The sequence below is a fragment of the Pundamilia nyererei genome, unplaced genomic scaffold, assembly GCF_000239375.1.
Source record: "Pundamilia nyererei isolate P.nyererei 1_Seehausen unplaced genomic scaffold, PunNye1.0 scaffold00016, whole genome shotgun sequence".
Classification (NCBI taxonomy): domain Eukaryota; kingdom Metazoa; phylum Chordata; class Actinopteri; order Cichliformes; family Cichlidae; genus Pundamilia; species Pundamilia nyererei.
Window position 1 is genome coordinate 2,344,898 of NW_005187417.1, and position 25,437 is coordinate 2,370,334.

At 38.7% G+C, this 25,437-nt stretch overlaps 1 protein-coding gene across 3 annotated transcripts in view; it reads left to right on the forward strand.

Annotated features, from left to right (window-relative positions):
- Positions 1–25,437, forward strand: part of LOC102212111 (growth hormone receptor-like) — a 30,256-nt gene continuing 4,819 nt past the window's right edge. Inside the window, exons 1-4 of one of the 3 annotated variants that reach the window (XM_005725544.1) lie at positions 1–276; positions 11,257–11,344; positions 23,695–23,830; positions 24,804–24,982. In XM_005725544.1, the coding sequence (XP_005725601.1) occupies positions 11,266–11,344; positions 23,695–23,830; positions 24,804–24,982 (394 nt within the window). In that variant the 5' untranslated portion in view covers positions 1–276; positions 11,257–11,265. Of the gene's footprint in view, positions 277–301; positions 455–11,186; positions 11,345–23,694; positions 23,831–24,803; positions 24,983–25,437 lie in introns of those variants that run through there. The other 2 variants (XM_005725545.2, XM_013908923.1) reach the window with 2 other exon arrangements.

Genomic DNA, 25,437 nt, shown 5'->3' on the forward strand with positions numbered 1-25,437 from the left:
CTTCTCCACAGCGTAAACACATCACAGCTGCTGCCGACTGACACACAGCGAGGCGTTCTTCGACAGCGCTGCCAGCTCATCCCGCATTCTGTGAACAAATACAAAAATAAAAGTAACATAAAAACCATCACGGCTCGCAGCAGAGATAATCCGGAGGTCATTTTTTCCTGAGAGAAGTAGGAGTTTTAGGTTTTTTTTTTCCTTCTTGCGTGCGTTCGCCTTTGCTACAGCTTTACCCAGGACAGCAGTGAGACCTCCAGGACCGAGCACACTGCGGTGAGTTACAGATGTGTGTTGTAACCCACGCGGATCTAAAAGCCACCAGTGGATCTGGGAATCCCACACGCAGTAGATTAAGCCTTGCTTGTGTTGTGTGTGCTGTCAGAGCTTCTCGTTCACGTTTTCATGAGGTTAGCCTGAAGAGGGGAAAGGACACAACTCCGACTGTGTAACAGTAAGGGTGCTGCCACCTGCTCATTACATTTGTTTAGAATTACTTTAATACTAATTTAATTTTTACTTTGGTTATTTATTATTATTACTTTGAGAAAATACTAATTAATCAATTAAGCTATGTAATGTTTCCAAGCAAAAATTCTCTAGTCATGTGGATTTCTTTTCATGTGTCTTTTCCTGAGGATTTTCTCCTTTCCTTCGTCTTAAATGAGTAAACTGAGCAATCTGGGGGTTTTAGATCTTTACGACACCTAAAGGAAGTTTACTTTTTGGATTGTCACACAAAACAGAACTGGGGGGGGATACATAAGAAGAAGAAGCACATATTAATCAATTCGTTGATTATTGGAAAAACAATTAAAAAATAATCAAATATTTGGCAATGACACTACTTGTAACTTGAGAACCTATAAGTGAAATACTCCAAATGCCTCATGGATTTTAGGAACATTATAAAGGGAAATAATTAACTCCTACAATATGATGAATTGCAGCGCTGCATTCCATGTTTAATATCTTCAGCTAACATGTAGTAAAAATATATTTTGATAATATGAAAGTTAGAAATGAGGGGTGACTCAAAACTTTGGCACAACACTATGTGATTATATGACTCTGAATGCAAAGTGACATCAGATGCATCTTGTTTGAATCAGCAATTTTTGAAAATGCATCTAGAACCTGTCTAGGCTCCTCTCGTGGCAACCTTAGGGGACTAGACATAATAGTTTAGAGACGTTCAAAAGTGTGCATTTAAGCTCCTATAATTAACGCTGCATGTCAGGACAAAAACCATTAAAACCTGTGGCGAGGTGCAGATCAGGGAGAGGGTATGAAACCGTTTCTAAAGCTCTGAGGGTTCCTGTGAACACGTTGGCCTCAATAACTCAAAAATGAAAGATATTTAGGGCCACCAGTAGTAACTAGGGCCTCAAAATAGCCTGGGATGCCTCTACCACTCTAACAGAGCTTTAGCGGTCATCTGGAGTACTTGCTGTGCTAGAGGACTCTTGGATTTCCAGGAAGAAGATTCTCTAACTGAATGAGTCAAAAACTGAATCATCTGGGGAGAATGCTAAGAACTAAGGTTGACAATGTCTCTGTATTTTATCAGGAAAATAGGAAGTAGGTGCAGAGATTTATTGAAACATGCAAATGCAATTATTCTTGTAATTTCTTTATGTAGTTTTCAGGACTACTTCTCCGGGTCTCTCAAGGGACGTTCAAAGCTCTTTGCTCTGTTCCATTGTCTGCTATCTTTTCTATCCAGGTCTGCTTTTACTGCACTGGCAGTGTGTTTGAAACTGTCATGCTGAAAAATTAAGCATATCAGATGCCTTCCAGATGGAATCAGAATGGTAGATCAAAATCTTACTGTACTTCCTTCATTCATAATTTCCTAATCAACTTTAACAATATCCCCAACACCGCAAATTTAGCCCCAAGCCATGACACAGCCTCTCTGAACTCCATGACAACAATTTGAACTATCAATTTTAAATATGGATTCATAAGACCTGTTGTCACTGTTTTTATTCCAGTTCTTGTATATTATGGCATACTTCAGTATTTTCTCCCTGTTTCCCTTGGAATGGCTTCTTGATAACCAACCTTACACTGAGACAATTTCTGAGAAGCTTCAGTGAACAGTAGATGGATCTGCTGAGGACACAGATGTATCTTTCAGGTCCTGTGTCAGGTCTTGCTGGAATTTTTCCTATTTCTTTACGGCTTGACTTTTAGATACTGTTTAAACAAACAAACAAATAAAACAAAATTCCTCTGAAAATGATCAGATACAAGGACTGCACTGAATGTGAGTAACATCCTGGAGAACTATTCCTCAGACCAGTTTGAAGAATTAGAAGAAAGTCTGGTTTTTAATGAATGGAGGGTGGTGCTGGAGATGATGTGCTGAGAAGAATGTCTTTCCAAAACATCTCGAAGCTGAAGGGAAAAACAGACTTCCATCAAATATTGAACTAAGAGGCTTTTCTTAATGAGAAAATTCTCTTCTTATTTGCAGGAATAAAATCTCATTTGAACGTGGCTGGATGTTTTGTGAAGTAACTGAGTGCAAAGCTTTAAAGTCTTAAACCTAAGGTGGAATTTCCCTGCCTGTCACGGTGTTAAGTTTCCTGTTTTCATCAAATCTGACAGCCCTGTCCTAGTTAAAATAAAATAAAATAAAATAAAAAACCCAATGCAGTCTCACCCAAAAGATATTTTACTGTTTTGTTTTCATTTTTTTTAAGGTCCTGAAATGTTTAAACTGAGAAAATGTATAATTTCAAGACAAGTATGAGTAATTTTAAAAGGGCTGGAAAATGGAGTTAAAGCTGTGCTTACAAATTGTGAAACAGTTTTAGTTCCTCAGTATAAAATGACCAAGGGTTTAATATCTCATCATCCACATTGCATGATGCCATTAAAAGATCTGGAGAAATCTCTGTGTGCAAGCGCCAAGACTGAAAATCAGTATTGGATACTGTGATCTATAGTCCCACATACAGCACTGCATTAAAAATAGGCATGATTCTGAAACCACTGTCTGTGAGCACAGGTAACTGTGTCATCTACAAATGCAGGTTAATGCATTTGTTCATGCAAAGAGGTAAACATAATCCAGAAACACTGCCATCTTCTCTCGTCCAAAGCTCATTTAAACTGGACTGAGGTAAAGTAGAAAACTGTTCTGTGGTCAGACAAACTGAAATCTCAAATTCTTTTTGGAAAACATCCTCTGGGATCATCTGGCTTTTTATCAGCACTCACTTTAAAAGCCTGCATCTCTGATGGTGTGGGGCTGCATTATTGTCAGTAGGCACCACCATTAATGCTTTAGAGCAACAATGCTCTCATTCAGATGATGTCTTTTTCAAGGAAGGCTTTGCATATTTCAGCAAGACGATGCTAAACCGGAAGCTGCAGCTATTGCCTGCGATCCAGATCTACCCTAAACTATTTGTACGACAAAGATTCAGGACTGGTGAGCAGCTAGAGTCCTATATGAGACATATGGGACAACCTTCCTCTCAGCTATCGCAGATGTTTATAGACTTGTTAAAAGAAAGAGTGGATGCTGCAGAGTAGTAAACACAGCCCTGTCCAGACTAGGGCTGGGCGATATGACCCAAAAGTCATATCTCGATATTTTTTAGCTGGATGGCGATATAAGATATATATCTCGATATTTTTTTAAGCCACAAAGTAAGAACAAAAAGAGAGTTCTTAGTTAAAGCTGTGTCCCAGATGTCACACAAGCACTTTTATTAACATACAGCACAGATGTACATGAAAAATTACTCAAAAATAAATTATGAGCATTCATTAAATAATAATGCTCCATAAATAAAATAAAACAATGTTGTTTTTGTGCATAACAAAGAGCTCACAATTGTGCAGTCAAAATGTAAACTAAAAGACGCTGAGCGTAATAACAAAGACAGACAGATTTCACAGCAGCTCTATTTCCAAGTTTTACTGCGTGACTGACAGCCTGGAGTTTGAAATCCACTTCATAACCACGTCTCTTACAGGTGCTATTTATGGTCCTTATACACACACAATACGGTAATATTACGTTGAAGCACAGTACGTATCACTCCGCGAGGCTCCTCGGTAGCCGTAATGCGCCGACAATCTATCAAGCGGTGCAGCTCCGTAGCTGACCAAAATCGTACTCAAACATTTTTGACAGATTGCTGAGCGCCGCGTACCACATAAAATCGGTTCGCGGCCATCAAGCACAACCAGAATTCATACATAAGGCGCGCTGTCAACTTTTGAGAGAATAAAAGGATTTTAGGCTATGCAGCCCGTAGGGACTAGCGCGGTTAGCTCGTTAGCATGGTTAGCTCGTTAACACGTTGACGCCGTCCAGCCCCACGCATGAGGCGATGCGCAGTAACTCGTTAACTGGGATTTGCCGTGTCCATCTTGTCGCTGCCTGCACGTGAAGCGATGGGGGAGGAGGGGGAATTGTGTTCAGTGAAGGAGAGGCGAGGCGGAGTAATGTTGCGTAGAGACAAAAGTAGACGAAAGAGAGGCAAACTTGCGGCTCCACAACTATAAGTATAACGTAACATAGACTATATCGATATAAAGGATATTGTCACATCTTATATCTCGTATAAAAATATATCGATATGTTTTAAAAACTCGATATATCGCCCAGCTCTAGTCCAGACTTTGTTTTTAAACGTGCTGCTGCATTCAAATTAAGCCAATATTTTTTTCATAAAATTGTACATTTTCTCAGTTTAAACATTTCATATGTTTTTCATTGTTCTATTATAAATAAAAACATGGGGTTGTGAAATTTGCAAATTGCTGGACTTTTTATTTGTATTTTACAAAGTTTCCCTGGGTGGAAAAGGAAAAGTGATAGTATTTATACTGTAACCTTTGTTTTGTTTCAAGTAGGGGTGGGCGGTATAAACGGTATACGGTAGAAACAACGGCCAACGGTAGAGATTTTGACTATACCACTGTACCTCGATAGCGCATGTTGATGGTGTCATCAAGCCTGTTTTGGTCGAAAGCATCGCAGTGGCTGCAAGCAATATCATCTGCAAATTATGCCGTTTGGCAGTAATAGCAAAGAGAAGAAGCACGTTTTGGAATATGAGGAAAACCAAAAACTGCGCTTCACTTCCGTACCATTGATTCATCAATGTTGAATTCTCTCGCAGCTGCTCTATTTCCATGTTGTTGCAGTAAATTAATGACTAACCTCCTATGGTGGATGGATTATCTCAGTTGTTCTCCTGACTGAAGTTTGGTCCATTTAAAGCATCATGCCATGCGATTGCATTTGTCTCTAACCATCAGGAACCCTCACGTTAACTTTTATCGAGTGGAAAAAGTTAGCGTTCATCCTCTAGCTTCACTGTGTTTGTTATGCTAAAATAGCTGTGTCGCTAGCGGTCACGTAGCACATCATTATATACCAGCTAATCCAACTTCACTAACTCTACAAAAGTCACTGTTGTTTAGTTTTCTGTCTTCATTTATACTGGAAGTGATAGCAGAGCTGTATGTTTAAATTCTTTCAGAAATCTCTCAGTCAGAACATGGTATATCATGTTTAGGTGGAAACTAGCGAGCTAACTTCCTGCTAACTTCTAACTCTGTTAAATTTAATAAATTCTGTTTTCATGCTTGGATGTTAAACTTAATTGTTACACTTGGTAAAGCAGCAATGCTGATCATTATTCTAAAGATGAAAAATTTAGACAGTTTTTAACTCTCAGTGATGCCGCAGTGTTCGTTTGACTTTGGGACCTGAAGAAGACGAAGTTTTGGACCCAGATTACTCCACGAGGCTCCTGACTATGGTAGTTGTAATGTTCCCACAATCCATCAAGTGGTGCGGCTTCGTAGCTTACCAAAGTCGTTCTAAAACATTTTTGACAGATTTTTGAGCGCTTGTACCACATAAAATTGGTTTCGAGGTCAGTAATCACAACCAGAATTCATAGATAAAGCGGATTATAAGGTGCACTGTCGATTTTTGAGACAATTAAGGGATTTTAAGCGCACCTTATAGTGCGGAAAACACGGTATACAGAGGAAAAGAATATATCGCGATATATATCGTTACCGCACATGCTTCAGATTATACTGTGATACGGATTTTAGGCCATATCGCCCAGCCCTAGTTTCAAGCATAAACAGATTTATGATCTTAAATAATTTCTCACAGTTAGTTACTGTATTATCACAAACAGGTTGGATGTATTTGCCAACTTGACCCATTCAATCTCAGAGTGATGGCTCTGACTCTGTCTGTGGGCAACACTTTTTAGTTAAAAAGGTTGGTGAGCAAAATAAAGACTTGACATGAGATAATTTAATCTTATTAGATAAAACAGATACTGACAAAATGTAACTTTGAGGGGAATCATTTGCAGTTGAAAAAAACTCCCATGATAAATATGATGATATGTTGGCATAAACATATAATATATTACAGTGTTAAAAATTGCAATCATATCAGATTCTATTAAATGCTAGTTATTTTTTAAAATAATGTTTTCACTAATTAGCAATATATTTGTGTGATATACACAAAAACTTCAAGAATTTCAAGCTGTTTTCTTTTTACGTTGTCATTATTTGGTAGTGTGTGTGGAATTTTGAGGTGAAAAAGGAATTTAATCCATTTTGGAATAAGGCTGTAACATGAAAAAATGTGGAACAAGTGAAGCACTGAGAATACTTTGTGTACTTCCTCCTTTGTCCCCATTATAATTACTGCTGCTGTTGGACACAGGGCAATCAAGCCTGATCATTAGACATAACTAAGGCTCATAAAAATTATGAAAACTGAAATTATGTCTGTTTGTGCAAACACCGGTACAACGAGGCCCTGAATACATGTTAAAAAGTTATGATAAGCTTCTCTAGAACCTGGTATTGGCCTTGAACATGGTAGCGGAGCCCAGGTGTGTTTATTTAACAGGCTCTGACCTCTGCAGCTGTGAGCAAAGTTTAGTCTGGAAGAGCATGAGTTAAAAAAAAAAACCCTCAAAAAAACTACACATGTAAGAAACCACTTTCTTAACTCCGTGTAGACAAACAGAGGTAAACACTAACTTACACTACTGTGTGCATTTTGACTCCACTTTATAAGTTAAAGGTTATGTGTGATTTACCTACAGAAGTGTGGTATCTGCAGGTTTCCAAATCTGCTGTCAGTGATCACATATATTGAAACATTTTAGGGCCAATCTGTGTTAGCTGCTGAGAATCTGTTTTCTCAGAACAATACTGTGAGATATCCATCCATCGGCTTCCGCTTATCCTTTTCAGGGTCGCGGGGGGCGCTGGAGCCTATCCCAGCTGTCATAGGGCGAGAGGCAGGATACACTGTGAGATATTTATCCTAAAAAAGTTAAGCTCAAGGACTTTAGATAATGGGATTTCAAATGGGCCCTCTGAAAACGATGCTAGAAAATCATCTAAAAACAGCCCTGCCTGTAGAAAAATAACCACAGTAGAGACTTGAAATTTTGCATAATTCCCGATAAGTGCAGCTTTTGTTTTTTCAGGCAAATCCAAGATTGTCAGATGGGAGGAATTCGATACACTGACATCGAATAACCCTGATCTAATTGTGTGAAACTAACTGATGCATTTATCAGTCACTTTCTTCATTTTTAATGATGTTCTGTATAAAATGAGTTTGAAAGAAAAGGAGGAAAGTTATCAGTGATTGCTGTAAACCAAGCAAGTGTCTAATTCTGATAAATATTTAAAGTTAAAAGAATACAAAAATACACATGTACCTACTGTAAGTCCTGATATCATTCAGTAAACCTTTAGTAAATTAATATTGGGTGATTTGTAAATTAAGTCTAAGAAAGTCAATGCTCCAAAGTGAGCTTAGTTGAAGAAAGAAATATGACCTTGCTGCACATCTTTGAATAGCACGGCAACAAATAGCAGTGAATATATTAGAGTGGAGACGGTAAACTGCCAAGACGGCAGACATCAGAGAAACATTCATTTAGATCGAAGCTGAACAGGCTTAGAGAACAACATGAATGGGTTTGCATCAGAAGGTCTCTGCCTCTTCGAATGGAGATCAAACCATATCTTTGTTGATATGTTCTGAGGCAGGGATCGCAAACATGAGGCCCGGTGTACAAAATTTTGCACATTCATGTCTTACAATTTAAACCTAAGAAGTCATGCTGACACATTTCATTCATTTACTAGAGCAACATGTTTTTTTTTATCATGTATAAACACTGAGACATGCTGTTTAAATTGTACTTTTTCTTATTTTAGGATACAGTATGTCAGGGATTAAATGTGGAGGACTTTCACTGGTCTGGTCCACTTAAGCAGTATGTAGCCCACGGTGTAAAATGAGTTTGACATCCCTGATCTGAGGTGTGAAAACTCATCATTATGCATAGAAGATCTTTATTTGTGAAAGAGTTAAATTATTAAAAGATAAACATTTTGAAACCACTGAAAGTGTTTTCTGAGTTGTATGTGGTGCAGCGTCATTCACAAGGCCTACAATAAATACCGCCTTCATCCTAACATATATGTGGTTTTGCGTTTTCTTTAACTTTTGAAAATTCCTTGGCACAAATTTATAAGCTCCAACAGTCTGAGCAGTGCTAAGTTTTTAAATGTTATAATAAGTGTTTGTGAGAAATATTTATACAAAAAGACCTTTATTATCATCCCTCATTAACACCTCTAATCTAAGCTCACAGAAGTGAGTTCTGGGTAGATTAATTTGGCACCGAAAAAATTGCAACTGATGTCAGCAAACAAGAGCTACGCAAAGCCCAGAGAAGTAGTAAGGTTGGATTTCACAAGAGCTGGCAGGACTCCAGCACCACTGGCTGGGTGTCACGTTCAGAAGAAATCTGTTTAGTATTTCGAAATATGCCTTTCCAAGAAAGATGGATTGTTTGTGAATACCAAGAAGCATAATGAATAAAACACATTTCTTAACCTGCTTGTCCTTGCTGCTTTCGAATAACTGGTGTTGTCTCACTCATCCCCATCTTTGTGTAGCAAAAAAAGATAACAAAAACATGTCATTAAACAGGTTGCAGTTTTGAACAGCTGCTAAAATACTGCTATGGATATGCACTCACTGGCCACTTTGTTTGGTATACCTGCTCCGCTGCTTTTTAATGCATATCTGCTAAGCCTGCATTTAGACATGTAAACATGGTCAAGATGACCTGCTGAAGTTCAGACTGGGTATTGAAATGGGGGGAAAAGGTGACTGAAGTGACTTTGAACATGGCATCGTTGTTGGTGCCAGACGGGTTGGTCTGAGTATTTCAGGAACTGCTGATCTGAAGGGATTTTCCCACTCAACCAAGAAATCTGCAGCAACTGCACGATGTTATCACCATGTTTGCACCATGTTTAACCTATACAGTGAAGAATTAAGGCAGTTTTTCAAAGGAAAAAAGGGGGTCCAAGTCACCACTAGCAAGGTGTACCTAATTAAGGTGCCAGTGAGTGTAACTGTCTTACTGCTTCATCATTTCGTTGCGTTAAGAAGCTGCAGTTTCTGCTTCTGCTGCTGCTTCTTTGTGCACTCTGAGCTTCATATAATAAAGTGATTTGAAGTGTGGATGAATGAGACTTAGTCATTTATTCTTTTCTTGAGTTTAATGCAGGTAACAAGAAATGCATCCTTTAAATTGTGATAGTGCAAAAGATGTAGCACGTAGTGGTGTCTGGAAAAACAAGCAACATGCAACTAGCTTAAAATGGACACTGGGCTAGCTTGTTAGCTCAGAAATTTCTTAGACATGTGGATGGACAAATCTGAAAATGTCACTCACTCTTAAACTGAAAGCTTAACTATAAAGAATTTTACTAGCCAGTTTCCCAAACACGGATTAAACCTAAAAGACTAAAAGGAAAAAAAAATCTGTGACAACTCTATTGAAAAAAGGTTTAGTCTAGGATGAGGCTTAATCCATTTTGGGGGAATTGAGCCGTGTATTTAACAAAGGCCTCAGTCATACAGCGAGCCCCCGGCAACCACTGGTTGCTAGTGAAAAATGTGTATTCCCTAACTGGCTGGCGGATGCTTGTTAGCTTCCAGCAACCACTTAACCAATCAAAAACCGTGAGTCAACTGCTTTCAACAACTTCTGTGTTCTTATTGTAACACCTCACCTCTATGTTCTAGATAAGAATTAATAAATAGCTAAAGCTGCTAAACAGAAACAAGCAAACAAACTGAAAATAAACTGAATTAAAGGCAAAATGTCAAAAATAAATAAAAATAAAAACTAATCAGAAAAGAATTTTAGAGCGCTCAAGCACTCCCAAAACCATAGTAGCCCTGAAAATAATAGCAATAATAGTTTGGAAAATAATGCTAAAATGCTAACTTCTAATGCTAACCCAGAAAGAAGATGAAGAGGTAATCTAACGACACAAATCAGTGGTGCAGATTTAAAACAAGTCTTACCTGAAGCGTTAGCAGGCAAAAGTGCAAATTGTTGTGATGATGAAGGGTGATTAAAGTGACTTAATAAGTTTCTGCTTAAGCATATTTGCTGTTTAAATAGCGTCAAAAACACTGGCTGGCTAATTTTAACCTTCAGTGTTTGTTTACAGTATAGGACAGTTACAGATCCAGGTATGAACAAGTGAAAAGAATGTTACCTGTCCATGGCCAGCAGCAGCCCGTATTGATTTAGGATATCGGTATGACTTTATTGTTATAAATTCTGTTTCACTGTTACCTATGCACAGAGAAGGAGAGAGGAAGACAGAGAGGGGGAGGACAGAGATTTCTGAGATAAATAATATTTGTGTTTTCTTGTTTTCAGTACAGCTGGTCTTCTACATGCATTAAGCACTAGGTTGTTATATATTATTTTAGAATCTTTACCCAAGTCATGGATTTTTTTATTTATCAGTTATTGTGCAGAAAAACTGCAAAAGAATGCAAATGTGCAAAGTTTAATAAAGTTAATCCAATTTTCTTACAAGCAAGCTGAAACTATAAACATACAGAGATTGTTACTAATGTATAGCACCTGCAGCAGTGTGGCAGTCGTCGAAGTAGTAACATTCGTTCAGCATGGGAAGCTGGTATAGAATATTTTAGTAAACCAGGAAAAAAAATTCTTTGCCTTAAATAACAGTGCCTCAGCAGAGGTTTAGATCTAGTTACGCCCCGGTGGGAGCGTACTGGTTTAATGGTGGTAGTGGGCTGGGCCTTCGTCAGCTGTGTGGTTCAGCTGGGTGGACTGCCCTGAGAAACTTAACATTACCCACATGTCTCCTCCACAGCTCCACACCATGGCTCACACTCTCACCATGCTCCTCTTTGTGCTTCACATCCTCACTGCTTCGGTGCTGCAGTCGGCCTCAGAACCAGGTAGGATTTTGAATATTTATTTCAATAAATCAGCATGCATGTTTGTAAAGCTGTGGAAGACCTGATTCAGGTTTGAAAACACAGTCATTAAATGACATTAATTCGTGCCTTTGGTTGTGTTTTGCAACTCTACTGCTATGACATCTGGTGCCTTCTACTAGCCAGATTTTCAGATGCTGTTGAACTGTTTTGTGGGAATAAAAATTGAGGAACATCATAATAACTGGGGAACTATTACCAGAGATCAGGATGCTTTTAATGTTCACAGGAGACTTTGAGCCTAGTGTAATGTAAAATACTAATAGTTGCATACTTACTGACTTGTTTTGGCTTTAAATGAAATGGGTTGCATAACACATTCACAGAGAGCCTCGGTGAGCAGAGAGCAGATTTCTAGTGAAGTGGCTTCCCAGGAATTCTGAACAGAGAGCACTCGGCTGTTGTTAAACAATGGGAAGCTGTTCAGTTCGTAGAGGCCTGGCTTTCTACCAAACACTCCGCAAATGGAAGTGGAAATGCTGTGTATGTGGACACATAGGCTGTGTTTTATCCACAGTGATAAACTATGTCTGTGCTGGTTATTTATGTCACACACGGACATCCGGTGCTTTGTCTTGTTACATAATGCTCAGTAAGTTAGCAGAGGTGTGGACAGAGAACATAATCTCCTGCTGTTTGCTATTATCCTCTTTGTGCTCAGTACCCTTTAGGTGGGATTTTACAAGGCCGCTGTGTTTTGACAGGAGCGTTTGCTGCTCTAGAAAAAAAAAAGAGACTGAGGACAACTTGTTGATTGAAAACAGTGAAGTCACAAGTAAAAGAGTTCTTTTTAAAAACAGATTTGGTAACACGCTAGCCAGCTTGTAGTGACCTGTACATTTCTGACTCACTCCAGTGATCTCAAATGTTGTGGAGGGATTCTTATTGGTTTAGTGTCACCATGGTTAATGGCTGCTTGTCCAGTGGGAGGAATATCTACAGAACCAACATAAACTTCATGATCTAATTGTGTAATATGAGAATCTACACTGGAATTTTTTAGTGTAGACAAGATTTTCAGAATCAACATAAATTTAAAAAGGCTGAATCATCATCAAAATATAGCCAGAGGCCTTGAAATTGTATTTACACAAATGTACACTATATGGACAAAGGTACTGGGACCCTCTTTGTAGCTATAATAGCCACTATTTGGTGTTGTGCTTTGTGATGTAATGCTTGCGTGCAATTGCCCTGCCATAGAAGCCCATTCCATGAAGCTTCCACTGCAGTTTCTGTGCTGATGTTATATCCATAGGAATTTCTAGCTCTGCAGTAGCTGACTCAGCAGATCATTGGCGATGTTTATGCACAGTGGTCCCTCGTTTATTGCGGGAGTTACGTTCTTAAAAATAACCCGCGATAAGTGAAATCCGCGAAATAGCCAGCTTTATTTTTTACAATTATTATAGATGTTTTAAGGCTGTAAAACTGCTCACTACACACTTTATACACATTTCTCAGACAGGCATGAACATTTTCACACTTTTCTTTCTTATTTAAACACTTTCAAAGTTCAGACCTGATGGTGCAAAACATTTCGTTGACATTGTTGTGTTTGTCGGGGAGAAAACGTGCAAACATATAGTACAGCGCTTCAGAGTCACACTGCTAGTGATCGAAGAATTATGTAAATTTGACAAGCTGAATGCATTCTGTACTGTACAATAGGGCTGGGCCATATCATACCGTTCACGGTAATACCGGTATAATGTTGGGCAATGATAAGAAAATGAAATATCGCGATAGAATATGGGTAAAACGTGCATGCGTAGTGCCTTTGTTTTCATACGCACATGGCGGAAAAAGTATGGCAGCGGAATGAGAAGAAATGAGAATGAGAAGGGCGAAAGCGGATCGTTGAATGAAACGGATGAACCAGAATTAGTTTGTAAAAATGCTCCAACTTCAGTGGTGTGGAACTGGTTTAGCTTTCGTCCATCAGATACACAACAAAGCACTATTTTTGGTAGAGCATGCTAGCGGGCTGTCGTTATTACCTTGTTGTTTGGAAAATACGGCACACTTAAAATCAATCCTTTGATTTTTCTGAAAATCGACAGTGCCCCTTATAATCCCGTGTGCCTTATGTAGGAATTCTGGTTGTGTTTACTGACCTTGAAACGATTTTATGTCGTACACGGCGCTCGAAAATCTGTCAAATGTTTCAATACAACTTTGCTAAGCTACAAACCTGCACCGCTTGATGGATTGTCGGAGCATTACTGCTATTGTAGGCAGGAGCCTCGCGGAGTGATATGTACTGTGCTTCAACATAATATTACTGTATTGTGCGTGTATAACGTCTTTTTAAGTTTTGTGGATATTATACATGGTTATACTGAGGATATGTCGGCCAATTTCCACTGGAAATGCATTTTGGTTAAACTGTCCGCAAGGAATTTGCATTTGCACTGTTACATTTTTATATAACTTTAATGCACATAAAAACAGCAGCTTGTTTAAGTGAAAACACATTGATTTTTATTTTATTTTTTTGCACTAATAAAATGTGGCGTTGCAAAGTATTTTGTCTAGTGTCAATTATATTGTCCGTTATATCGTTATCGCAAATTTTGAAATGAATATCGTGATAAATAGTTTTGAAGGCGGGTCATCTACCAATCAGTTCAATCGCTGGCTGCTCCAGTCTCCAGACTGCATGCCTAAGTAACCTTTGGCCTAGATACTGAACCCCAAGTTGCTCTTCGATGTGTTCATTGGAGTATGACTGTGTGTAAAAGGCCCTAGGTGTAGAAAAAGTGCTTGTATGAATTAGGGCTGCCACAAACAATTATTTTGATAGTCGACTAGTCACAGATTATTTTTGCGATTAGTCGCCTAATCAGATCATGCATCCACTGGACGTAAAGCGTACAGCTTATTGCAGCAGCATGCGTCTGCTCTTATATAATTATCATTAGCTTACAGCTTGAAGTGTTTAAGGTATGTGCTAACTAAAAATAAAGACAAGATGATAGTTTATTAAACTTTTAATGAAATTTGTTTTTTTTAGTTTGTTTTTGTTTTTTTTACTTTTAATTCCACTCACTGGTTAGATTTGGCACTGAAAACGACTGCTGAGTTTAGGTAAAATCTCCGTGGATAGGATTAGGAGAGGACTGGTTTGGATTTAAACACACCCTTTCACAACAATGGCCCTGTTTGTTGTGAAATAATGAGTTGGGAGGGACCAATTGGGCTCAATTAATCCTTAACATGGTGCATCAGGGCAAGATGCAAAAGGACAACTTGTGCCTTTTTTCATCTGCCATATCAGTAGTTTTGACAAAGGGGCACTAGTTGATGCCCTGGAGATGAGAAAGGGCTGTAACATCTGAGGCAACCAGTGAGGCATAAAATACCACACTCAATCTGGCATTTCCGCTAGCATTTTGAAAATGAAACGGTTAAACATAAATGAAATAATTAAGAAATGTAACTGGCTTTCAAAGTAATGATGATGAAAGCAGAGGAAAAAGTTAGAGGATTTTAAAGAGTTAAAAAATAGTGAACAATCAGTCGGCTTTAACAGTTTTGTTCTTGTTTCACAATAAAAGTCAACATTATCTGTTTCAAGTTTCAAGGTTGTTTTGTTTTTTTCACCTAAGGTAACAAAACTTTTACAATAGCTCTGTCACATCTTAAGGGGTGTTTATGCTCTTTCTTTCCTCATTGCTTGTTCCATTTGGCCCCTTATATGATCATCTGGGTCAAGCTACAGCATTGGAACAAATAGTACATTTCTTTTGAGAGCACACATAGCCAAAAATAACTCCTCTCACTTTCCAGCTATACTGAAGCACCAGCTGTGGGAGGTACTACTTCTAGGAATTGAGTGGTCTATGTAGGGGTCAACAAGTGTTTTTCCTCTTTGCTACTAGAGCACCACAGGGGATATTACTTAGAAATCAGGACATTTGCCGTTGATAAAACAGCATTTCCTCTCTTAGGAGGTTATATTGTTGCTTTTTGGCATGAATAAACTGTTTTCCTGCCCATGATTTGCCCATAAAGCTTGTTGGGTCTCTAAAAGGCTGGAACTTTAATCACCGATAAGGGCTTCTTGGCTCTTAGCCAAGGAAGGAAATGGCTTTTCTAAATGTAGCGCGTAAGGCATTTCCCCCCTGAGAGTGCACTTATTGATGTCTGAGCATGTGAATCTCTAAATCACTGTTTTCGCTGTCTGCTCACAGGAAAGACATTAATGAAGGCTTCCCACCAATATGCTGAGCACAGGTTAACAGGTGCAATAAGGGGAAAAACATGAACTGATTAATTAGGTGGATTTGGTAAGTATACGAGGCAGTCCGTCAAAAGGAAATTAATTTATCTGCTATTTCCCTTCAGAGCTAAAACATAACACATCTTATCAAAACAAATCACACAAGGGTGTTTTGTTTTACCCTGAAATAGGCTGCCAGGAGGCCTCTGAGAAATAAACATGCAGTAAACATGTTTACCCCGTAAGCTCGTGGCAGATCTGTAAGAGAAGCCCTGTAATGAGAACAAGCTGTAAGCTGATATTGCCATCTTGGAAACCGTCTGCGTGTTTTGTAGCTCTAATGATATCTGCTGCTCCAGAACTCCTGCTCACATGTTTACTTACACCACAAGTGAACTCTGCTTGGTGGCTGCTAAGCAAACACAGCAGCACTTTGATGCACAAGCACAAAAATGAAAACCCTTTGCAAGCCAGTCTAGTTTTTTTAATCACTTCTCTGCCTGCAAATGGCCCAACTACATAACATGTGTATAATACGCTGTGGCACAATACCCTTTTCCATTTTGTCTTCTTTTTCACTTTCACTCAGTACTTTAAATACAAGTGAAATTAACCCTGAAATCACAGAATTGTTGTTAGCAAAAGTGTTTCTAAAATAAAATTACTCTGCTTTCATCGTATTATATTTAGTGCTGTCAGCGTTAATCTCGTTAAATCAGAATCAGAATACGTTATTAATCCCGAAGGAAATGACGTTAATGCCATACCCGCATTAACGTGGCAAATTTCCATTAGCCAGTTAGCGCGGATTGCCCCGTACGTGGGGCTGGACGGCGCTAACGGGTTAACGATCTAACTCGGTAACGGAGATTTGCCACGTTAATGCGGTTATGGCGTTAATGTCATTTTAACGAGATTAACGCTGACAGCACTAATTATATTATATTATATTATTTGGTCGCAACTTATCTTAAACTCAAACAAATAACAGTGCGGCACCCCATTTGCTTTTTCCTTTTAAGACCATTTTAAGCAGGGAAGCTGTGCTTTTAGCAAATCAAATCATGATTATTTCACAGCAATGTTGTTACCATCGATTGAGTAATAATTTCACCTCTTATCATTTTATTGGGACATAATTAAAGTCGCATTCATTTGAAAGCACTTTATTGTTTTAGCTGGTGGAGCTAAATGAATTACGATTAATTTGCAACCTGCTGGGCATTCTGACTAATAACATGCCTTATTTAGAAGTTATTACATATCCACATAGTGTTACTGATTGACCAGAATGGTCAGCATACCTTCTGCCCATTGAAACAAGAGTATTATTTAACACTTTCCATGGCATCAGTAATCTCCTTTTTTAATTCGAATCATACAGAGACCATATTCAAACCTCTGTGTCATTGTTTTATGCAAACTATACTTCCCCAGTCACGTGCCTACATGTCCCTTGAGATCATAGATTATATATGAAGCTAGATAAGATAGATGGTGTCACTGTGGTGGTAGAAACACACTTCGAGTCAGAAACATTCGAGGAAAACTGTTTGAGGGTCAACACATGAGATGCACATGAGATGCAGATAGTTATTTTTGCATTTTGAATGAAATTACGCACTTTACAATATGACTTTGTGTATATCAAACTACAGTATATAACTCTTTCCAAGGTTAAGATTTTCTATGCCGGCACTACAGTCATGTGAAAAACCGTTTTCACACGACTCTGTGCAACCGAGTGAAAAACTAAGTACATCCTTGCTGCTTCCATTATTAACAAGCGTGACTAGCTTTTTTGGGGGAAAAAAAAGAAGGCAAAAAAAAAAAAGAGGTTTTGACATGTTGCCGGTCTGGAGCATCCAGGTTCATTTTAGCACAATTCCAGAATTTTTTTTTTCCAGGAATGGATACCCAGCAATTCTACCCCAAGGTCATACTGTGTAATACTCAGAAAAACTGTAAAACCTCCCCCGAGCTAGATCCTAAAATCTGCAGGCCTCAGTTAGCATGTGAAATGCTTGACAGTACAATTAGAGAAAGACTGAACAAGTCCAGCTTGTTTGGAAGGGTTTCTTGGAAAAAAGAAAACTCTTCTTCTCTCTAAAAAGAACATGGCAGCATGGTTTAGATTTGCATCTGAACAAACCCAAAGGCATCTGGAACAATGTCCTGCCATAACACATGCAGATCACCAGACCTCATACCAACTATCAAGCATGGTGGTGGAGGGGTGGTGATTTGGGCATCTTGCAGTCATTGAGTCGACCATGAAGTCCTTTGTATTCAAAAATATTGTGTCTGAGTGCAAAAGTGTTTCAGTGATCCAAAGTACATCAGCAAATCTGCAAGTTACTCATTTATACAAAAGGATCTACAACACCCCCCCCCCCCGGAGACACACACACACACACACAATTTCTGTCAATGATTAACATTACAAGGAGATCAAAGTTGAATTTCACTTGAAGTGCAAGTGCAATTGCATCAGAAAGTTCTTATTTGTTGATTTTTTTTTTCCTTTAAAAAAAGGAAAAACAAATATCTGCATTGCTCCGCCTACCGTCAGTGGGGCCCTGCCTACAGTTTAAGAGTAATTAATAATAATTAATATGAAGTAATGTTCTTGAACGCTCACATTCAAGCGCATACCGACTCAAAGAAATGTTCCATGTTTTCATTTATCACTAAACTGAGCTACAGGAATCCACCACATAGCTGAGTGTCAAATTAATTATTCTCTTAATCCTGACACAGTTCTAAGGAGGAGCAGGGGATCAAATACACAGGTTATTCTAACCCATGACGGCTTTTTCTCTGAAGCAGGCCAAAGCTATTCATCTGCTGCCTCTCAGATGTGAAGGAGTCATCTCATTGTCACACTTCTCATGTTTTATCCTCTCGGACATGTTGATGTAGTCAGCTGCCTGCAGCTACTGCTGTGTTTACCTAACAGCCTGTTTTAAAAAAAAAAAAAAAAAGCTCTCAGCTTTCTATTTAAAAGGACACCTACTTGACATTTCACAAACATATCCCCATTCTCCCATGCAGACTGCTGTCCATACACGCCCTATTTAGCCAAAGCAAGTCACGTTTAACCACCCAAGTCAACAAAATACACAAAATAGATAGCCCCAACATACAAGATGTACTTTGCGGTGTCTCCCAGCACAGACTCAAGATTCCAGGAGACGGGCGGTTAATTCTAGGAGCTGGACAAGGCTGTAGAAGGTCCTTAACCCATCAGCAGGATGGTATCTGCTCCTTTGTGGACGGAGGAACAGGATAAGAACTGCCAGAGCTACAAAATGACCTTCAGCAGTCTGCTGTTGTGAATGTCTCTACATGCATAAAGGACACGGGGTCCATACAGACTACAGAATACAATTTTCATTTGCAATGAAATTTCAGCAAAATGGATTAACCTGCTGTGTATTCTTTTCATTTCTATCAAACAATGTAGCGTCCTTCCAAATCTAACACATTGCCCAGTCCATATCAGTGTAGATATCCAGTGTTCCTTTGGATTTTTTGATCAGTGTACAATAAAATAAAATTCAGGAAAATAATAAAAAACCAACATATAGTGTAAAAGGACATGATGGACACACAAAATTTAACTGTTTTTAAGATGAGATAATACCGGCTTTTATTTGGTTTTCACTTGGAGGGAAAAAAGCCCAAAAAAATCACTCTTCCCATCAGCGCTGCTGATTTGTTCTGTGAAAGTCAGGAAAAATCAGCTGAAGCGCCAACATCCTTAATTATAAGTTTTGTGCATATGTGGATTAAAAAGTGCCTTTTTATTTGGCAAAACTAATTTCCTTGTTTTGGGTTTTTTTTTTTAAATTCCCACATTCCTGATTTGATATCAAATATTATTAAAAAAGATGAACCCAAAAGTGTAGAGGCGGGCTGTTAGAGATCATGCATGCAGATCTCTAACAGCAAGAGTCCAAAACAAAGAAAAAATAGAATCCAAAACTAAACTAGGAACGCTTGGAAGTAAACAGGTGGAGGACCACATGACACAACCACAAAAATGAGGATTGGATGCCTTTATACGGAGACACATAAGGGCTAACAAAAAACAGCTGAGAACGATCAGAAAAGGGCAAGGGTAGGAAGTAAAAGTGCACACAGTTTCTAAAGGAAGCAAACAGAAAAGAATACAAACATTTACCAAGTGCGACAAGAAAACATACTGAACATGTCTACACAAGAAGACAGGGGCGAGGAAACACTAAAAGACGAAGACAAACAGGGAACTAACTAAACAAAAACTCCGTAAAGACATCAGTAAATAAAGATAACACCTGAAGACTCAAACGACAAAGGTAGAAAAACAAGACACCATAAAGACTGAATAGGGAAGCTCAGAAAATAAACATGTCAAAACTTCTAAACAAAAGGCACTAAATTAAAACTGCTCTACAAACAGTAAACTAGACACACAGAGAATCCAAACCTAAAAATAACCAAACAAAATGCAGGGACTACGGTCCCTGTGGAGATGATACACAAATCACAAACAATATGAACAAAACTGAAAACCTTTCATTTAAAAAAAGGAACAAAGTGTAAACCAGGAGCTCCCAAAATTGTAGCGCCAGTTAACAGCATTTTGTTTTAAGGTGAAATCTCTATAATATTGGAGAAAACCGAAACCGTTGCCGATCTTGCTCTGAGCTGCACAGTGGTGGAGTCTCAGGGAGGGGCAGCCATCTGGTGCGACTAGTTGGAAAGCGAGGGGAAGGTGCGAAGTTTAGCAGAGAGAGATGACAAACAGCACACAAAGGAAACATTTGGCCTGTTAGAGGCTTCATTAAACACACACCGGGAACACAAAGCTCCGGAAGCCGAAACATCTGCAGGAAGGAACAAGAACAAAGCAAGTGGGACTTCATGGGGGAAAAGACACAAGGTTAATGGTTTATCATCATTATGAAAATATGATGATAAACAAGGACAGAGGGGAATAGGGGTGAGGTGCCCAGCACAAAATCACAGGAGGTCCTCCAGATTTGTAGTTTAAAGCCCAATCTGAAAAGAAGAGAGGGTACCTGCCTCCTGAACCTAAACTGGGAGTTTAGCTGATAGCTGAAGACTTCGTCTCCCGTTCCTCTTTTAGAAACTCTAGGAACCACAAGCAAGCCAGCGGTCTGAGAGAGAATTGCTCCATTGGGATAATATGATACTATGAGGTCTTTGAGATACGATCAGGTCTGATCCTTAAGAACTTGGTATGTCAGGAGGACTTTCATGTCAACTCTGGATTTAGCAGGCAGCCAATGATGATATGGAAGAAATGTGATCTCTTTCCTAGTCTCTGTTAGTGCTTTCACTGCAGGATTCTGGATAACAATACAATTACAATACAATACAATTTTATTTATATAGCCCATTTAAAAACCAGATATATGCCAAAGTGCTTCACAGAAACCAATTAAGAGCAATAATAAATACAAGTAAATAAAATAATAAAATGAAATAAATAAAAATAAAATATACTGACAGGTAGGAGACATAACTAACCAATGATACAGCAGGTAGGCACAAGCCGAAAGGCTGAAGGTTAAATCATAAAAACATTAATAAAAGCAAAAAAAGATAAGTTACAGTACACTTAAAAATGCAGGGTCTAGGAGGCAGGGAAGGCAAGGCTAAATAAATACGTTTTTAATCGAGATTTAAAAAATCGAATTTAATCAGATGCGTTAGGTAGTTTAAATCTGATCTATCCGAAAGGTCCTTTTCTGTTACGATGGGTACCCACTCTTCCTCCATTGCCCCTGTTACCTCAGGTGTCCCCCAGGGGTCTGTGCTAGGTTCTATGCTGTTCTTTTTATACTTGTTATCCTTGGGCCGAATCTTTGCTAAATACAATTTTTTTTTTTAATTAACTGAAAAATTTCCCCGATAAGTTGGGAATGAACAATCTTCTCTAGGATTTTAGACAGAAACAGGAGTTTGGAAATAGGTCTAAAGTCAGCGAGATCTTTCTGATCGAGGCAGCTCTTTTTGAGTATAGTTTGCACTACAGCATGTTTAAAAGCAGCCGGAACACAGCCCAATAACAATGACAGGCTTATTAGTAATAAAATACGGGGCCCGATAACGTTAAACCCATCTTTAATAATGCGAGATGGGTGGAAGTCATGAACAGCGTTTGAGTGTTTTAGGTGATCAATTATACCCTTAAGAGTAGGGAGCGAAACTGGATAAAACTGATTGAGGTTAGTGGAGCATCGTAAAGCTGGGGCCTGACTCATCACAGGGGGGTGCAAGACTCTTAGAGATAAGATTCTGCCTGCAAAATGATTTAAACATTCTTCACAAAGAGCTAAGAAAGACTATCTAGGCATTTCAGGACAGGGATTAATCAATGAGTTAAAAGTTTTAAATAAAAAATGTGGATTGTGACTGTTATTTGTAATGACAGCCCACAGGAAAGCCACTTTAGCCAACTTAACAGATTTCTGAAATTCTGGCGGGTCCTGCGAAGGATATCAAAAAACACCTGGAGCTTATCTTTTTTCCACCGTCTTTCAGCTTGGCTGCAAACGTGTCATAGAGCACGTAAAGAGTCATTTAACCATGGCTGAGAGAAACTTCCAAGCCATTTTACCTTTATAGGGGCCACAACATCAAGTAAAGAGGAGCATGTATTCATTTAAACAGTAATGTATTGTGAAGGTTCAGACAGACTTAGTGGATTTTTAGTTAAAGCTAAATACAGCAGATAATACTGAAAGTTTCTGGTGTCCCGTGCGACACCTATTTTGTGTCATCTTTGCACTGAAAGTTAGTTTAAGGCCTTGGTGTTCACTCTCAGGGCTCGTCATAGTAGATCTAAGGAGCTTGGAAAGAAGGTGACTGGACTTAGAACTGAGGAAGCTTCTTGGATGAGAGGTGAAACTTCAGGAAACTTAAAGAAGTCCACTAACCTTCTTTCCTTAGACTACCATGACCTGGATGACTGAGAACCGGCACACACATTCTTGTGTTTTAATATTTGTCTTTTTATTTGTTATTTGCTGTTGGGAAGTACTTTGAAAGCCCCAGAAAGGTTCTATATAATATATATATATGCTAAATATATGTGTCTAAACGTTTGCATAACTATAAATTGTGAATGTGAACATATACACAGCATTTTGATATGAGTTCAGCATTTGCAGTAAATTGAAAGACAACACGTTTGTGCTTTAGGGTTAAAAAAACCCCCTGCTAATCGTTTCCACATAGTTTTGGAAACTGCCCACATTCAATCAAATTGCCAAGTCAAGTCCAAATCAGTTTTTATGACTACCACAAGAAAAGTCCCACGCATATCTTGCAGAGTGCAGTAGATATTTGGCGTCATCAGTATTGTTTAAACAAATGTTTAAAGTGGTGTTATGTTACTGTGTTGCAGAAAGCATTGAATAAAGGGGCGAAATGACCTTATGGTTGAACGTGTTGAGCATGCACATCAGTGCTTGAAGAGAACAAGAAGCAGTGCTAAATTACTAACTATGCACTGAATATTATGCACCACTTAAACTTTGGTTTCTGAATTAAATATGTTTTTCTTCATTCTGTACAGAAAAGACCAGTTAAACCACATTATGCTCACATTTTTCACCTTTGCATTGATCACAGTTCACACAGACAGGATCTGGGACAGAGTATCGTAAGGAAACTGCAGAAATGTGCTCTCTGCACACGTGTTTCGAGTTTATTCAGGCAGTAAAACAGATTCCTGGAGGTTCTTTCTGTGTAACTGTGTTTCTAGGTAAGGCAAAAGCAAATAGCTTGTTCCGTGAGCGTCGTGGCACTGAACTCTCCAGCTGCTGCTTTCTCTTAAAGAGCAATAAAATGACTTCCAGGAAACTGCTGATACTCGCCTTGTGGCTGCGCTCCTCAGTGGAGTTAGATTACCATCATTAGCTTGTCACTGAAGTGTATCTTTGCAATCCTCAAAAGCAACAAGATTTTATAACACTTGCAACAAGGAAAAGAAAAGAGAAGTAGATATTGCTGTATTAAAGATAATTATGCATAATCTTCCCCTCTGTTCCTCTCTCCCCATTTCCTTCAGTTCTCTCTGAGAGACGTCCACACCTCACTGGCTGTGCTTCCCCAGACATGATGACTTTCCGTTGCAGATGGAATGTTGGCCCTTTCCAGAATCTCTCTGATCCCAGAGCTCTCCGCTTATTCTACTTTATAAATGTGTAAGAAGAAAATATCTATCATCACTACCAGAGTGCTTTTTTGGGAAAGATTAGGAAGGGGAAAAAAGAAGAAAAACATGGGTCATAGGTGCTTGTTTTGTATAGGCATTCGCACATCTGCAGGTTCTTAAGCACAGCTTTAAAGAGTTTCTACACATATATAGTGTGAGGAAAACACCAGTTGTTTGCAATGATTTTAAAGTATTAGAATAGAAGTATTTTTAGCCTGTTAAGTGAGCAAAAACACAGTAGAAACACTTTATGTGTAGATAAACCATCATTTAGCTGCTTAGGTCAATCAGGGCCACTGGGTTTATACCTCCAATGCGTAAAATTTAAACTTATGGTGCAGACATTCACTCTGTTGACAAAGCAAAGTCCAGCTTATATTGTAACGTTTAACACGCCTAACTTCGGGCAGTTTACGCTTTATTGCCTTAAATACTCTTTTTAAGTACACACGTTTTCACACAGGCAAAGTAAATTTTCTAATTGTCAGCAAATGCAATAAAAAGATAAAAGAGGAATAATGAAAATCCCAGTTCCAATCCAGCTCCAGACTGTCACCAGGCCGGCCTGCACTACCTTCATGACCCATGAATCCTTTGGCTGTATTTTATGTGTTATCAGCTGTTGCTTGATTGTGAAACTAGGAAAAACTAGATAAATTGCTTTAATTTTACATACATGTCATACTTGATGAATTCATATAATACAGTTGTTTATTCCTCAAAACTCAAACAGAATATTTAAAAGATTAGTTAATCATACTGCCTCTTTTCATTATTATCTATAATTCCCCTCAGAACAAAATGCCATTTATTAGCAGGGTAGGTCATAATCTTATCTGCAGATTACCATGAAATCGCATTTCATGCATACATGGGAACAACCCTTTGTTCGTGACCTTGCACTGCTCATGGATTTCTTACTGTAACTGACTAATGCGCTGATCCTGTCCCCCACCATTCAGACCCCCTCATCTGTCTTCTAAAAATTGGAGTGAATGTCCTCACTACAGCAACGAGACGCCAAACGAGTGCTTTTTCGATCAGAACCACACCTCGATCTGGACATATTACAACGTCCAGCTCCGTTCCAGGGATGAGACCATCCTCTATGATGAGAAGGGTTTCTTTGTTAATGACATTGGTGAGTTCACTGCCTCTTTACACACACTGAAATTATTATGTTAGAAAAGACTAATAAAAAGATACAGTTGTAAAGTTTTCGCATGTTACACCGTCACCACTTTTAACTGTCACAGCATCACAAGTACGTGAGGTGGTTATATGACATTTTCAGGGGTGAACAATACTTTTGATCTTTGTTACAAAATTTTGTTTCTGTTTGATCTTTTTCTTATAATTCGCTAGAGAAAACTTCAAAAAGGGAATTTTTGGTTAACATAAAGGGTTATGGCCAAAGTTCAGGTCATCCCTCCTATGATTGCCTGTGCAATTATGGATAACATCTCCCATGAGTCTTAGCATTTGCATATTTTTCAGGCTTCATAGGAGCTGCAGAACAGGTTTAACAGAGCTACAGTGGTTTCTAGTGTCCTGCAGAATTGATTATAAAATGCTCTTGCTTGTATATGAGACTCG